This window comes from Phyllobates terribilis, unplaced genomic scaffold (genome assembly GCF_046119375.1).
Source record: "Phyllobates terribilis strain yellow unplaced genomic scaffold, ASM4611937v1 Scaffold_5__5_contigs__length_657084704, whole genome shotgun sequence".
Classification (NCBI taxonomy): domain Eukaryota; kingdom Metazoa; phylum Chordata; class Amphibia; order Anura; family Dendrobatidae; genus Phyllobates; species Phyllobates terribilis.
In genome coordinates this window covers 418,178,252-418,193,886 of record NW_027362765.1, presented here as the reverse complement: position 1 = coordinate 418,193,886, position 15,635 = coordinate 418,178,252, and the positions used below count along the sequence as shown (strand labels likewise).

Below are 15,635 nucleotides of genomic sequence, written 5' to 3'. Positions count from 1 at the left end.
TTATTGGATCAGATACAAATATCAGTATGATTCTAGACTGGTTCTGCATCAAAAGATGAGCAATCTATAGCAGGAAGCTCCTTTGCCAACCACTGATTGCGTCACATGTGGGTTTTCTTCCAGGGGCATAGCATTACAGGGCACTGAGACATTAGTCGCACAAGTCCTGGTACATGAGTGGATGCTTATTACGCTTTAAAAAGATTTGGCCGAAGCTGAAGTATTATAAGTTCTAATATTTAAATTGTTAATATTTCTATAGTATCCAATAGTTTGGATAATGTTCAGTGTGAAGACACGGGGTCTTCCATGGGCATACTACTCAGACAACACAGGATGAGGGTAAAACAGTGTGGTAATACTTTATTGAACCAAACAGACAATAAACATAGAACATAGAACAAATAACAAAGCAGCACTCTGCAACACTAAGTATGCAAACATGAAATATGAATAGCATTACTGCTGTAGAAAACAGAAATCTTAGCGCATAAACCATACCAGTTACACATGAATTGGCCAATTTATGCACTAAGATTTCTCATTTATTTCTATTTTCTACAGCAGTAATGCTATTCATATGTCAAGTTCGCAAACTTAGAGTTACAGAGTGCTACTTTGTTAGTTATATATGGAGGTAGCTGCTCCTAGTAAGCACCTATTTCTTGTTTTGGAAGGGCCAGTCATTTTTTTCTAATAAACACAGAACAGTCCCAGAAAATACCCAACATGGTGCAAAATTACACAGTCTCACCCTTCTGCTGGCCCGCTGAGAATAGAGCAGCTGCGACTTTGGGACTTCCAGGACCAACTATCTCAGCCATTGGCCCCCCCGCTCTTGGTGGACTTCCAGAGAGGAGGTAGCGGCAAGCTTAGGAAGCTGACAGTCCATCGAAGTACAAGGGCAGGAGACCCGAGGGTCCCACCCTCCAAGAGTTTCCATGGGGCCAGATGACCAGCTGGTCCCAATCTGGCTTCTCCGAATATCTCCATGGGTTCCAGGCGACTGGAGGGTCCCACCTGGCAACCCCAAACATATCCATGGGACCAGGTGACTTAGTCGTCCCAACCTGGTCTCCCAAATGTATCCATGGGTTCTCTGATGGTCAATTGAGCAGATCTGTATCCTTCCAGTCAGGGCCGTGTACCCTTAGGCTGGAATCATGTAGAATCCAAATCTGTCTCTCTGGATCGAGCCATGCTTCCAAGCTACTCTCCTGAAGAGGCTGTCTGATCTTCTATTCTCTTTGCAGCAGGATAGAAAAATCCTTTTTATATTTACATATGCTGCTAAGGTCATCAGTCACAGGTCTGGGGAAAAGGTGCAGGGCTCACTCAGGTCTCATTGTTTGAGCTAATCCCCCCCGCTCTTGTAAATAAACTAGCTAGCTTAGTACAATATGGAATTAGCATGGCAACAAACATCATTGTTCCCCATCACTGTCCTTTTTGACCAGCCAAAGAAACACATACATTCAAAGGTCAACACAAAGATAGTATATTTCTCCTGGCTTAACAAATCTAGAAGTCTGGCTGATTAAGATAAGAAGCCGTTTCGGCACATCCAGTATATAATGCATGTAGTTTATCTAAAAGGTAAAAGTGAGCATAAGCCTTTTTTTTTTCCCTTCATTGCAGTTAATAACTAATTGTAGAATTTTATTATTTTGGAGTAAACAGTGAGTAAAATTATTTCTCTAAAGTACATGCAGTTCTGACAGCATGCTCATATTTTACTATAGTGCTCTCAGATTAAGAAGGCACTGGCTTGTATAACCAGTTTGACAGGTGTGTTATAATATAACTTTTTTTCCCAGTTTAGTCCAGGGGTCAGCAGTTCTTTGTACAGCAAGCCAAAAAACGAAGTGCTCCGTATGCCATGCAGGACAGCCAAAGGAAAAGAGGAGATGGCCCCACTGATCATACGGACTCTGCCCCTGTGCCCTGCAGAACTCAAGCTTTCTTGCTTTCAGTCTGAACCTCCCCTTGGTGGGCAGTGCTCCCCTTTCTGCAGCATTGCTCCAGCGCCTCCCCTTCCAGTAGCACTGCTCGAAGGGTGCATCCCTCCAGCTCCTCCCCAATAATAGCAGTGTGGTTCAAGTCCTGGCTCTGGCTATCATCTACCTATTAAAAGGGGTGCAACCAAGTTCAGCAGTTCTCCACATTGAGGGCTCTAGAACACAGAGACTTACATCTTTCGAGAACACCAGGCCAATTTGACTCACGTGCCAACCCCTAGTTTATACAGTGCTCCTGTAGAATAAAGGCCTCTTAGGTGTCCTGCTTTGGGGACTGTTCAAAAAAAAAAAAAAAAAAAAGGAGTTGACCCACTACGTTATATCTTCAATGAGAGCAATGTTGCAGAGGCTGATTCAATACTAGAGCAATGGCTTAAGGGCATATAACAGATGAATGGAGATCAAGTAGCCATAACTCCAGATGTACTGTACCCATAAGCCAACATCTGACCACTTCATTTTAAGAGCTGTACACTAATAAATTCTCTGGTTTGGCAGAGGTGATTAGCTGCAGCAGTCATGTAGCTAAACACTAAGACACTAAGAGGTCAATTCTAATAAAGTGATCATTTTAAAGGATATTCTGTACGCACGTTTGTTTCCCTTATAAATTAGCTTTTGTTTTATGAGGTCAATTGCAAGATCACAAACTGGCTAGGAAGTATGAAGTATCATAACCAGAGAAGCGGGTTGAGGAGGAGGGGGGGGGGGGGGGTGTGTAAGAAGACCATGAAGGTCACCCCCCCTTTCCCTTTTCTTTGATCAACACCAGATCAAATAAAAAAACTGAATGATGGGAATTACCCGTGCTGTTGTGGAGGGTTCTTAGAAACCTAATAACCAGCAAGTTCAGTTCTATTTTCTCTAATCACCCTCCACGACAGCACCACAGGAGAAATACCAACAAATTATGTCAAGGAGGGACAATAGCCTAAAAATTTGGTAGAACAATTCTAACGGACATTAAGGCTATGTTCACACGTTGTGTTTTTTGCTGCGCTTTTTCCCGCAGGCAAAACCTGCTCTTAACAGTAAAGAAGCAGGTTTCTCTGAGTTTTTATGGTCTCTACTGGTAAAGTTTAATGCACAAAAAACAAACCCACACCTTCCTTAGGTTTTTGCTATACGTTTAGTTCCTACTTGCTATGCGGTACACCAGTCGCCTCCTGCTGTACTGACGCATTAGTGTTGCTCATTATACCTTTCTACATTTCGATTTACTTAAATATAATTTATACTCACCTTTTTGGCCATCTTGTGTGAATTTGTTTTGTGCCCTGGTCCTTGTGTGGAAAGTTCTGAATGCTGAAGACAATACGGTGGTACCTGAACCTATATCAGAGACCAGTGTGTCTGACACTGAATATTCCATGTTATCTGGACTGCCAAAAACCAGTCTCCGAATCAGCCGTGTGTTGCAGTAACCATTCTGCCCAAGGATCCTGAACCTAGTAGTCTGAACACAGCCCTATCAGTGTCAGCAGCTGCAGTACTGGGGACTTCCTAGGAGCCGTACCTGGCAGCAACCTGCAGCTCAAGCCAAACTCCACCATTAAAAAGCACCAGATAGCCAGTTGTCTAGCAGGGGCAAAGCCAAGTCTGGCCACGTGGCACAGTGGGTCCACGAATGGCATACGTAACATTAATGATCTGTCCTCAGGTTGTATATTGAACACACAATGACGAATCAATCCTTGAATGTATTTATTCACAGCTTTGGAGGTAGAGAACTTAGAAACTGTGATTTAATATATTAAAGGCACTAGATACTTGGATTGCACAGCTGTCAGTGACTTTAGTCAAGGCCATAATCACCCGCATCCAAGCTGTCCTGAGAATATAGTTTGACAAAGCCGACGAGAACGTCTGGTTCGGTGTACGTCTCTTTAACAGCTGGGTCCTGCAGCATCAGCTCGTACCAGGCATTAACAAGTGGGGTCTTCTCCAAAAACCTAAAAAAAAGAAATAATTTACATAACAAAATTCCTAATATAGACCCTGCACTAGCATAGTTGTATATATATTGTAATTGATACTGTAGTATTAAACCCCATATCTCCAAATATTTGCTAGAAGTGGACTTTTGCTGAAGGGGAAAGGGGGAGGGGATTTTCTAGATCAGTGGGGGTCTGACACCTGGTACCCACACCAATCAGCTATTAGCAGCCCTGGCAGCAGTCCGATATTAAAAACGTTAACAGCTGAACCCCACAGCGCCATGCTCTATGTAGTGGACAGTCATAGGTACTGCAGCTATACTTACATGCACTTTAATAGTAGCTGCAGTACTTGAGGACTGCTACTACACTGCTTTTCCAGAGCCAATCACAAATGATTGGTGGAGGCACCGGGTGCCTGACCCATACTGAGCCAGTATTCATGACCATTCCAGGGATAAGCCATTAATATATTAAGCCCAGAAACCACCTTTAAAAAGTGCAATGAAATACAATGAATGCCACATCACCCCCCACATGTTTTGTCAACCAGCTTCAGCCTCCCCAGAGATTTAACCATACATCCCTATTCAATTAGAATCGGGATGGCTCAATTTATGCATCCATTTTAACTAACTTTACCAATATTGTAGCCATTGCATTTTTATTTAGCCACAAAAGAATAAAGATAGTGTTTCCTTTGGCAAAATGACACAAACTTACCAAAAATGTATGCAAATTGATGTCACTTTGTAAATATGTTGCAGTTACATCCTGTATTGCATTCCAGTGCTGCAATCACAATTCTGCAAGCTTCAGAGCTGGATGCTCATTGCTGACATGTCTGTCCAGAGCTTTATCTGGGGATTAGCATTTTTTTTTTTGCGAGACAGTGCATTCATGCACATCAGTGCCGTTTGAGGTTTTTAATTGCAGGCAACAGAATTAATGCTGCTCAGGAGAATAAACCAGTAATTAGTTTATTAAAAACACTGTTGAGCCTAGCCTTAGGTGAAATGTAAAGTGTTGTTCATCATCGAGCATAGTCTCCAATATTGGCACATTCTCCTAGGAGTAGAAAGCCAAAGTCCAGCTCATTCACCAACCCAAGGGTGCATGGAACAAGAGGCAATGGATCCAACAAGCAAAAATTAAATCTCCAGCACCTTGATTAAACCCAATCAGATATCCATAAATGTAATCCGGACAAAGCTACACAGTGCATCAACGCATTTCAGATCGTAGCTATTATCCAGACCATATCAGATGACCTACTACTTTCTCCAGATTAGGTTTATTCTCCTAGGAGCGCCCACCTCATAGAAACCTGCTGTAGTACTGAAAGTAGGTTCTTGAGAAGTTATAAGCAACACCTCATCAACCTACCTCTATGAATGGGAAACAATTCTCACTTCAGATCTTTAAAATTAATTTGACTCCTTATATCATGCCAACATTCTACAGTGCTTCACATTGTCATCTCTCAAGATACAAGTTACTTATCAGTAGGTTTTATGGATGATGAGAAATGAAAAGAAAGTAGATTAGGGCTAAACACAATATATTTGTCTTACTTACTCCAGAACATCAAAAATAATGAACCGTTCAAACCAAGGCCAGATCATATAATCAATCATAGACACAGATTCCCCACCAAAGTAAGGGCTGTTCCTCTTGGTAAGGGCCTGAAAAATAAAGTTGAGATTAAATACAAAAATCCATCTCCCCAGAACAACGAGAAGATAGGCATCCACATAAGTGATGGACTCAAGTTTTGTAGCCTGGAGAAGGTACAGCAATTCATAGCCACATTAAGAACCCTCCACTCATCACCATCAACCACATTCGAGAGTTCCCATATTAGGGACAAATCCAAGATAAGATTGTATGGAGGAGCCCAAAAACTTCACTGAAGTACATGCAAATGTAGGAATGATGGGGGTACGGGGTGGGCCCAGAGTAGGTCATGGGTGCCAGGCGTGGATACAGACAGCAGATTCTCTTCTGTACAATACCCCTCAGCTCTACACCCCCATTTCTTTATTTATCCACTTCTCAGGCCTCCATGAAATTGGCAATTGGAGCCCTAGCCCATTTGGCCCCTGTGGAGCTGCACAGGTGGCATGTCCGTTTCTGATGTGTGCTATATATGACAATGTGCATTAAGTCTTAAAAAGGGTATTCCCATCTCCAAGATCCTATCCCAATATGCAGTAGGTGCAATAATAATATTAGCAAATACCTCCAATCAGAAACTTAGTATAGTTCTTCTGATTCGTTATGTCGCTCACCACACGTGCAGGGCATTGCAGAAGCTCAAGTATCCATGGATACAACCACTCAGTGACAGTTAGTGGTAGTCACCATGGATACCCAAGCTACTGCAATGCCCTGTACATGGGGTAATTGACAAAGCAAGTCTAAAGAACTATACATTTCTAATGGGAGTCATTTGCTAATATTATTACACCTACTACATATTGGGATAGGATCTTGAGGTGGGAATACCCCTTTAAGGCAGATTTAATACCTGGAACACACCATCAATAACTCAGAAAGTCTATGGTTGCTCATTTTAAAATTTTGTTCGGACTGATGCAACCTGCATGATCAATACAAACGTGCAAATCCCCATATGGATTGCATTTTGTTGCAGCATATCCTCCTTTTATATGACAGAATATGTTGCAGACCATGTTAATTTGAGCCCACATAAAAATGCATTTGCTTGTTAGTCTGTCCACTAATTGTTTCCCATGTTCATGGGATAAATGATTAACACGAGTGATAATACAAATTCTTATTTGGCCCAATAGCAGTCCCTTTTAACAAGGCTTTTTTAAATTTTTATAATTTACTGCTTATTACCTAGGTTACAGTTGCTCTCTGGATGGTGTCCTAGGTGAGGAGTGCAGTACTTGAGAGATCTTTGCTATAAAGCTTGCAAGTGCTATTCTAAGGCCACGGCCCAACTAACAGTATTTCTCAGGAGTGGGAGCCAAAAACCAGGCAAGGAACAATCAGAGAAAAGGTATAATAGAAACAAGTCACCAATTCTGCATGTATCACCCACTAGTGGTTTTGGCTCATACTCCTGAGACCAAATACTGATACTGGGGTCATGGCCTAAAGCTGGATCTGGCCAACTTGAGTCCCTCTCAGCTGAGCAGAAGAGGCAAAGCTGTCTGCACTTGGAGCATTGAAGAGAGCAGTTTGGGCAAGTGGTGTAACTGTTCCCTTGGTCCAAACTGTTAATCATCAGAAATGCTCTGCATCTCCACCGTATTCATAAAATGCAGAAATGTTGTGGATTTCAGTTCAGAACTCGATGTGCAAAATCTGCACCAAATACACAACGTGTGCACATAGAATTTATTTCCCAAATTCAGGCCATTTAATTCCCCAGAGAACCTGTCCACACCACGGGCAGCATGAATCGCAGCTTGGCTGCACGAATGAAGTCAAGTATATTGTTCAGTGAAAAGAGCCAGGAGAGATACTAGTCCAGAATGCTCCAGGCTAGGGGGTGGGGAACTTGAGGCCTGCGAGCCATTTACGGCCCTTGGTGACCTTTTATATAGCCCAGAGCTGATTGCCAGGAACTGCAGTGTTTGGGCCGGCAGCTGTATTTTGATGACCGCCGGCCCATTAATTTCTTCTTGCTCTGTGAGCAAACATAGGTATTTGCACCACTGAATGCCGAGGTGCATGCAATGAAAAATTACATCCTGACACCAGTGCCAGAACTTACTTTGTGGGCAGCGTTAGCGCGCAATTTGTGCAGCCCCCGAAGGAAGGTATAAATATCCAAATGGCCCTTGGCAGAAAAAAAAAAAATTCCCCACCCCTGCTCTACATGATTGACTAGTCTCTCCCTTGCAAGTACATCGGAAAGGACTAGATGATCACCTAGAGCAGAGCTGGCGGTGGGGGAACATAACTGGAGATCAGACTAGTCTGTTTCTGCCTCCAGAACGTCACGGTAAAGTCTGAAACGCCAAAGCATTTCCAGAGAATATTATACCTTTCTGCATTTGTGCAGCGAAGCTTCGATTCATTCTGCCCGCAGTTTAAGCAGGAATTATCTGACTGGTTCCCTTTAACCCCGAAGCAGGTTTGCACATTAATGACCAGGTGAAATTTTTACAATTCTGTCAATTTATGAGGTAATAGCTCTTGAACACTTCAATGGATTTCACTGATTCTGAGATAGTTTTTGTGACATATTGTACTTCATGATAATGGTCAAATTTCTTCGATTGCTTTATTTATTTATTTTTTTTTTCCCCCCCTCCATAAATAAACAAAAGTTAAACTTCCACAAAAATGTTACTTCAGACCCAATGTTTGTTGTTGTTTTCGCAAGGGTAACATGGAGGGGGAGGGAACTAACTTTTTCAACAAAAATGATTTTAGCCCCAAGTTTTATTTTCACAAGGGTAAGAGGAGGAAATGAACCCCAAAAACTTGTGCAATTCCTCCCGAGTACGCCGATACCCCATATGTGGGGATAAAAATACAGTGTTTGGGCGCACGGCAGAGTTCGGAAGGGAAGGAGCACTGACTTTTTGAACCCAAAATTGCATGGAATTGAGAGCGGATGCCATGTCGTGTTTAGAGAGCCCCTGATGTGCCTAAACACTGGAAACTCCACCCACAAGTGACCCCATTTTAGAAACTAAACCCCCTCAAGGATTCTAATTAGGGGTATAGTGAACCCAGCGGTATGACACAGAAATTGATAACATTAGATCATCATATTGAATAAGTGGTCATTATTCTTGAGCGCAAGTGCTCTGTATTTGAGTTTGCATCGGGTACGCACCATGTATCGCAGATGCCCAAGTCCCTGCCCCGCATGTTTCACGGTCGAGCAAGGCAGGCAACCCCCACTAGGTTTTTTTTGGCTGTATAACAGACATGAAACATATGGGCGGAGACTCGAGCACCCACAATACTCCATGCATACACGAGCCCCCTATGCAAACTCAAGTAGCGAGCACTTATGCTCAACACTAGTTGCCATACAGGTTTTTTTTATTTTTGAAAATAGCACAACCCTAGCACTATCGTTTATTTGTTACGCTGTTCCTCGTGCGGTATAAGTGATTAGATGACTTTATTCTTCAGGTTGGTGCGATTACAGCAATACCAGATCCATATCGGGGTTTTTTTAATATATGATTGACAGCTGTCCCAAAAAAAAAAAAAAAAAACCCACACACACACATTCTAGATCTTAATTTGCACAAACTTCTTACCTCTTCAAGTTTTTTATATTTCTCAAAAAATTGAGTCTTTAATTCACTTGTGTCTTGATTGTCCTTCTTGGCAAACAAAATCTTGTACAGTGCAGTGGTAACCTAAAGTCAAGCACAAAACCACGTTACTTGTCTCGTTAACTTTTTATTTAGGAAATGCCTATCTTCACCCTCACTTAATTTTGCACAACATCCTTGACCTTTGAGTTTTCATCTGAATCCCATTTTTCAGGAAATCAGATAGGATACCCAAAGGAATTGTGGATGCAGATCCATTTTTCAGCGATTTAGAGGGAACCCTTCAGTGTAAGGCAAACAGATGAAAAAAAAAAAAAAAGGGAGGGTTCTCTTCCAAACAATGACTCAAGAGAACATTAAATTGATTTTACATTCCCAACAAAGAGTTCCTACCGCAGAGAATTGTTCCAGGAGAATCTTCTGTTGGGCTTTTTCATAGGGATCGGCTGGGGTCAGCTTATTCTCAGGAAAGGCGTCATCCAGGTAATCACAAACAATTGGAGATTCGTAGATTATTTTACCATCAGAGGTTTCAAGCGATGGCACCAGTCCTGTAGGACTTTTCTCGAAAAACCAATCCGGCTTGTTCTTTAGGTTAATGTTGACAACTTCGTGTCTGAATAGAAGAAATCCAGTCAGTTCAGGCGAAACGTGACTTGTGTCTACAAAGTGACTGTTACAACTAAACAAAATAGTATACTGAGAACCTAGACACGCAACTTAACCCCTTACAACCGGTGACATACAATTCGCACGTCTAGCCTGAATGTGGAGAGAAGTATACTTGGTCATGCCGGTCAATGGAGTAACTACAGTGAAAGGCCTGGATAACCCCTTTAAAGCTCCTGAGACCCAATTGAAAATCTGTAATCAGGTTCTCACTAATGGGGCAGATGATCCACTGTCCAATTCTGACTGCAGCCCCTATGATTATGGCCTACAAAAACATGATATATCAATATTACTGATGAGCGAGCATGCTCGCCACTCGCCCGAGCATCTCAGTACTCAAGATGCTCGGAGCTCGTCAAGTACTTGCGCGATGCTCGGGCAGGAGCTCTGGTCCCCGTCCTGCATGTTTGGCGCTATTTAGAGCACCAATCATGCAGGGATTGTCTGCCACTCCCTGTAATGCCGCAGCCATGGTGGGGTTGTGGCATTACAGTGATTGCCCAAATCAATGGGAACAGTGCTCACAGTGAAACATGAAAAGCCGGCAATTCAGCAGCGGCATATACCGGTACCCGACAATTTAGAATAGAAAGAATAGAGCCGGGGGGGGGGGGGGGGCAGAAAAATGCTCGAGTTTCCCATAGACTTACATTGGGCTCGTTGCTCGGGTTGAGCACCCGAGTATTCCAATGTGCTTGATCCGAGCATTTTAGTGCTTGCTCATCACTAATCAATATCTTAAAAGTTACATTATAGTGCTATTGCCACATAAAAGACATGTTTTGGATAGTTCTATGAATTGGATAACTTGCCAATTGCTGGGGGAGTCTAACGGTTGGGATTCCCCCCATATTGATTCCAAGGTCTGGGTTTTGATACACTTAGAATGTCGCTCTGTAGCTCTGGTCTGAATGGAGCTGAAGTATGGCATGCTTGGCCCCTGCTCACTCATTGTCTATGAAGAAGCCAAGAGCTGCAACCAATCTCAGTGGTAAAAAGAACAATCCCCTATCCATAACTTTTTTTTTTTGGGGGGGGGAAACACTAACTTACAAAAACTTTAGAAAGAAGAAAAATGTGAACAGGTCAAATCTCCAGAAATGGTATACAAATCTGGTTCCTACTTAATTCCTTTGGCGATCAAGACAAGACGTGCTCTCTGGGCAAAAGGACAGAATCTCATGCTGTAAAGTCGAATTATCCCTTCTGGTACCGGTCCTGGGGTGGCGCTGCCTGAAAAAAAAAAAAAAAAAAAAGATAATGGATATTTTCATTTAGTGTACAGATGTCTGTAAGGCAAAAAAAGGTGCAGATGAGGTTAATGAAAACTTGGCCAGCTGTGGAGAAGAGGTTAAACTAGTGACCCATAGATATAGATTTGTGCCACGTCATGGTCATAGCCTCTCCACCGCACTAATTTTTTTTAATTTTTTTTTTTTTGCAGCTACTGTTGTGATTTTACAAAAACGCCATCAGTTTTGTAAAAAAATGGCTGAAATTACTCCGACATAACCCTAACATTAGTTCGCATTTATATGATAAAAAAAAAAAAAAAAAAAAAAAAAAGGTGTAGCACAAGACGAGAGCTACAGGATGTTAGTGATACAGTTTGGGACGAGGTCATATGAAGTACATATTCCAAAATATGGTCAATATAGTAAAGTTATAATATCTGGGTGCATGCACCACATTTCACTTCCCCTGCTGGCTCACTAATGTGCACACTTGTGAGCAGGTCGGGCAAAAATTAAGGATGCACACGCTGTGGTCACACCATGGGTCATTGGTTCCATTGTCAATTTTGACTGTACCGTGCGAATATATTCTTACATATGGCAGGAAAGGAGCCCCAGACTACCCGTCACTTGTTAAGACAACAAGGGGTTAAGGCTTTCGTAGACCCTTCCTCACTATACAGTCCTTTTAACTTCTTCCCACGCATTTCGCCAAGTTGCAGGTGGGATTTTTAGGTTGCAACTGCTTACAAGCAGCAAGTGTCAAGGAAACTTACCTCTGGTCTCAAAGAAGCCGCTGACCTGACATCTCAATCCCTAGAGACTTTCCCTTGTTTATTACGCCAATTAACCTAGATCCACATCTCAGTGATAATCTAAATTCTTCACTTATGAACAAGGTTACACTTCCGAAATGTAACAGCGCCAACTTGGTCATCTAAGCTTTGCTTCTACTCCATTTGGAAGCTGTAAAAACTCACTGCAGAATATTGTTTCTTAGCACAAAGGATATAGTCACACAGAGCAAGTTTGCTATGGATTTTCCAGACAGAAAAGTCTACGGTATATCACTTTTTCAAGATTGTGACTTTTGCGTTAGTGGTTTTTAAGCAGTCAGATGTCTCTAAGCCCATTAATGGTGACCTTGTGAGTTGGAGCTTTGCACCTCTGAAATGCACAGATAGGGTGCCAGGCATCCCGCCTAATCGAATAGTAGGGGCGTGTAATAGGATGCTGGCTAGGCACCATGCCGTGAGTGTGTGAACTGCACCCTATTGCAAGTTTCATCTGTGTGCAGCTTTAGCGCTAGGCAGTCACTCCTCCAGTGAGAGAGTGAGAGCGACTGTTCATCAGCATTCTGCACCTGTGTTACCTCCTTCTAACAAAAGGGGGCTGGCTGCATCCTGGTGTGCATTTTTCTTGAAACCTTGGCTGGCGAGTACCATTGCCTTTTGCAATTTTCTAATTTGACTTTGGAATTTAAAAAAATTCTGTTTTATTGTTCTGGCTATGCTGTCTGTTTTCTGATTTTTAACATGGACAGCCCATTGGTCTGAAAAAGCCTTAAAGGAGTTGTCCAGCCTGCAGTCACTGACTACAGACTTGTGAATGCTCACATCGCACGCACTGTGAGGATTCTCTGACGCCGGCACAGTGACCATAAGTATGCAAATTCCATATATGCAGTCACATGCTGACTAGACATGCACAGCCTCACTTGATGTAAGTGTATTGAGTGTGGCCGGATAGTCTAGTCGGGATGTGGCTGGACACATGCAATTGACACTGGACAATGCGCACTCTGTTAGGATTTCTGCATTGACAAGAAACTTCCTGCTTCTAAGAACTAGGCCACATTCACACTTTCAGTATTTGTAAGTGGAAACCAGGAGTTGGAGAAAACCGCTAGCGTGGTGACGTGTTTCTATTATGCTTTTCCGTACATGCTCGGTGGGCCCCATCAGGCCAAACATCCAAACCTCCCTCCCTGCAAAATGGGGATTCGGACGCATGAGCAAACGAGGCCATAGAGTATAATGGTGCCGTCAGAGGGCGATACATGCCTAGTGGAGGTGGACACCCAGACGTAGTCCGCCTCCAGTAGGAGTACACTCCCAAAAACGATGCACGACAGAGCGAAATTCACCCGGACAGCACCATTATAGTCTATGGCCCTTTCAGCACTTACGTCTGAACCCAGTTTTGAGGGGGGTTCAGAGCTCGACCCCAACGGGGCCACTGAACAGATGCATAAATGCAATGTGAAAGCACCCTTACAAATACTGAAAGTGGCCACAGCTGGGTGGAAAAGCAAAATGAGCAGTTGTATTTACACAGTACTATATGATCTAATAATTGCAATGTTCTGTGGTGGAGTGCTTCTTTAAGTAGCAGGCATAACTTGGATGAAAGACAGCTGCAAATCCATATAACAAGGTACAATGCTAGCATACAACACCAGCTCTGCTACATCTGGTTCTTGTGCATCCGTTCTGGTACTGTCCGCTTTATGAAAGTATACGTAACATTTCAACTATTGCGAAAATCCATTTAAAAACTTTTCATCTCAGCCATTACAGTGTATATGTCCGTATTCAGAAGTAAATACAGTATGTTTTTATTAGAACGCACATATATTTGTATAACCTGTTTCTCTAATACAAGGTGAAAGCGGACGGTCTCAATGTGTTCCTTTACTTACCCTTAGCCAAACTCCTCTGTGATCCGCTCATGGCTGCAGCCTTAGTGGAGGGACCTGTATAACAAGCAGAGAGCACATATGTGTGTTATATGGGGTGCAGCTGTATATAAGGCCTGACATTCCAGAAGGAGGCTTGGATACAAGAGCTGCCCCTCCTTGCTGTCTATAGCTGCGCCTCTACCAACCCCCACCCCTTCCCTCGTAGCTAATGATCAGCCCAAACCGTACACCGCGCCTCCATCTGTATACTGGTTATTCCATAAGAGCCATGTGTGTGTAATTACACTCCTATTCAATATCACTAGGCAATGACTTTGCAAACTTCGGCTCAAATGTAAAGCAATGTGAATAGTTAATGTGCACACACAATGAGGATTGAGCCTGGGCTATACTGTGACTTTTTGTAGCACTACTGTTTGGTTTAAACTATTAGGCTATGTTCACACATTGCGTTTTTGCTGCGTTTTTTTTGGGCAGTAAAAGCCTGCTCTCTCGGTATTAAAAAAGCAACCTCAAAAAAAGCAGGTTTTGATGAGTTTTTGCTGCGTTTTTGTCTGGGTACATTTGTCTCTTGTGCATGCTGATAAAGACTAAGGTGTGTGCATGAGATTTCATGGACTTTGCTGGTAATGTAAGGCTATGTTCACACACGTGTTTTTTTCTGCAGCTAAATCTGCTGACAACTTTTCTCTGGCGGGAAAACAGCTGCGTCAAAAATGCAGGTTTTCCTGCATTTTTTCAGCGTTTTTCTCACTGTCCTTCTGTCTCTATTCATGCATGTACATAAAGTTCTGTGGGAAAAAAAAAATCTCATTCTGTTTTTGGCATAGTGGGGGAGGTGAATTGTTCAGGAACAGTTTAGACACTGGAAATGCATTGATTTTGTATGACACTATTTGCTTTCACACTATGGGGTCTGCCATTCAGTTGCTTGGGCATTGTTCAATTTCACACCTCACTGGGCCACAAGTATTGTTCAATCTCACAGGTAGGTCAGCCAGTGTGTACACATCACTAATTTATTTAAACTCTCTCAATACAAACAACCATCTCAGTGACCAAGACAAGATGGTTAATCGCAAAATAGAACCCATATTTTGCCATCAAAAACGCAGAAAAAAAATTTAGTTGCATTTTTCAGCATTTTTTTCATCACCCATTAATTCCTATGGGTGAAAAAACTCTGAAAGAAGCGACATGCTCTATTTTCCAAAAACGCAAGCAAGGCAGAAAATACACAGCAAACAAAAAGCAACATGTGTGAACAGAAAATTCTAGTTTCTCATACACTTTGCTGTTACTGCAAAATTTGCATAAAAATCTGCTGCAAAATACGCAGCAAAACCCAACGTATGTGAACATACCCCAAGGCTATGTTCACACACATTGTGTTTTTTTCTGCTGCTAACTTTTCTCTGGCAGGAAAACAGCTGCTTAAAAAACGCACGTATTTGCTGCGTATTTGTTGCGTTTTTTGCTGCGTATTTGCTGTGCATTTTTGACTACCCATTACTTCCTATGGGTGAAAAAACGCAGCAAAAACGCAGGTGCGTATGTCTGCTGCAGAAACGCTGAAAGAAGTGACATGCTCTATTTTCCAAATACGCAAGCAAGGCAGAAAATACACAGCAAACAAAAAGCAACATGTGTGAACAGAGAATTCTGGTTTCTCATAAATTTTGAACATAGCAGATTTTTATGCAAATTTTCAGCTGAAAATTTTCAGCAAAACCCAACGTGTGTGAACATAGCCTAAGGCTATGTTCACACGCGTTGTGTTTTGCAGCGTATTT

At 42.4% G+C, this 15,635-nt stretch overlaps 1 protein-coding gene across 1 annotated transcript; it reads right to left on the bottom strand.

Annotated features, from left to right (window-relative positions):
- Window positions 1-3,709: 3,709 nt before the first annotated feature.
- Window positions 3,710-14,045, bottom strand: GSTO1 (glutathione S-transferase omega 1). Its single transcript, XM_073685199.1, has 6 exons — window positions 13,843-14,045; window positions 11,031-11,139; window positions 9,628-9,850; window positions 9,217-9,318; window positions 5,534-5,640; window positions 3,710-3,970 (listed from the first exon to the last, which is right to left on the bottom strand). Exons 1-6 carry the CDS (start codon window positions 13,871-13,873, stop codon window positions 3,814-3,816), a joined length of 729 nt encoding a protein of 242 aa, XP_073541300.1. The 5' UTR covers window positions 13,874-14,045; the 3' UTR covers window positions 3,710-3,813.
- Window positions 14,046-15,635: the final 1,590 nt, after the last annotated feature.

Excerpts from the sequence above, each read along its gene's own strand:
- GSTO1 (XM_073685199.1), bottom strand. The coding sequence starts at position 13,873 with ATGAGCGGATCACAGAGGAGTTTGGCTAAGG. Across the intron at positions 11,140-13,842 it reads ACAGAGGAGTTTGGCTAAGG|GCAGCGCCACCCCAGGACCG; the intron begins GTAAGTAAAGGA and ends TTTTTTTTTCAG. Across the intron at positions 9,319-9,627 it reads TCCTGGAACAATTCTCTGCG|GTTACCACTGCACTGTACAA; the intron begins GTAGGAACTCTT and ends GCTTGACTTTAG.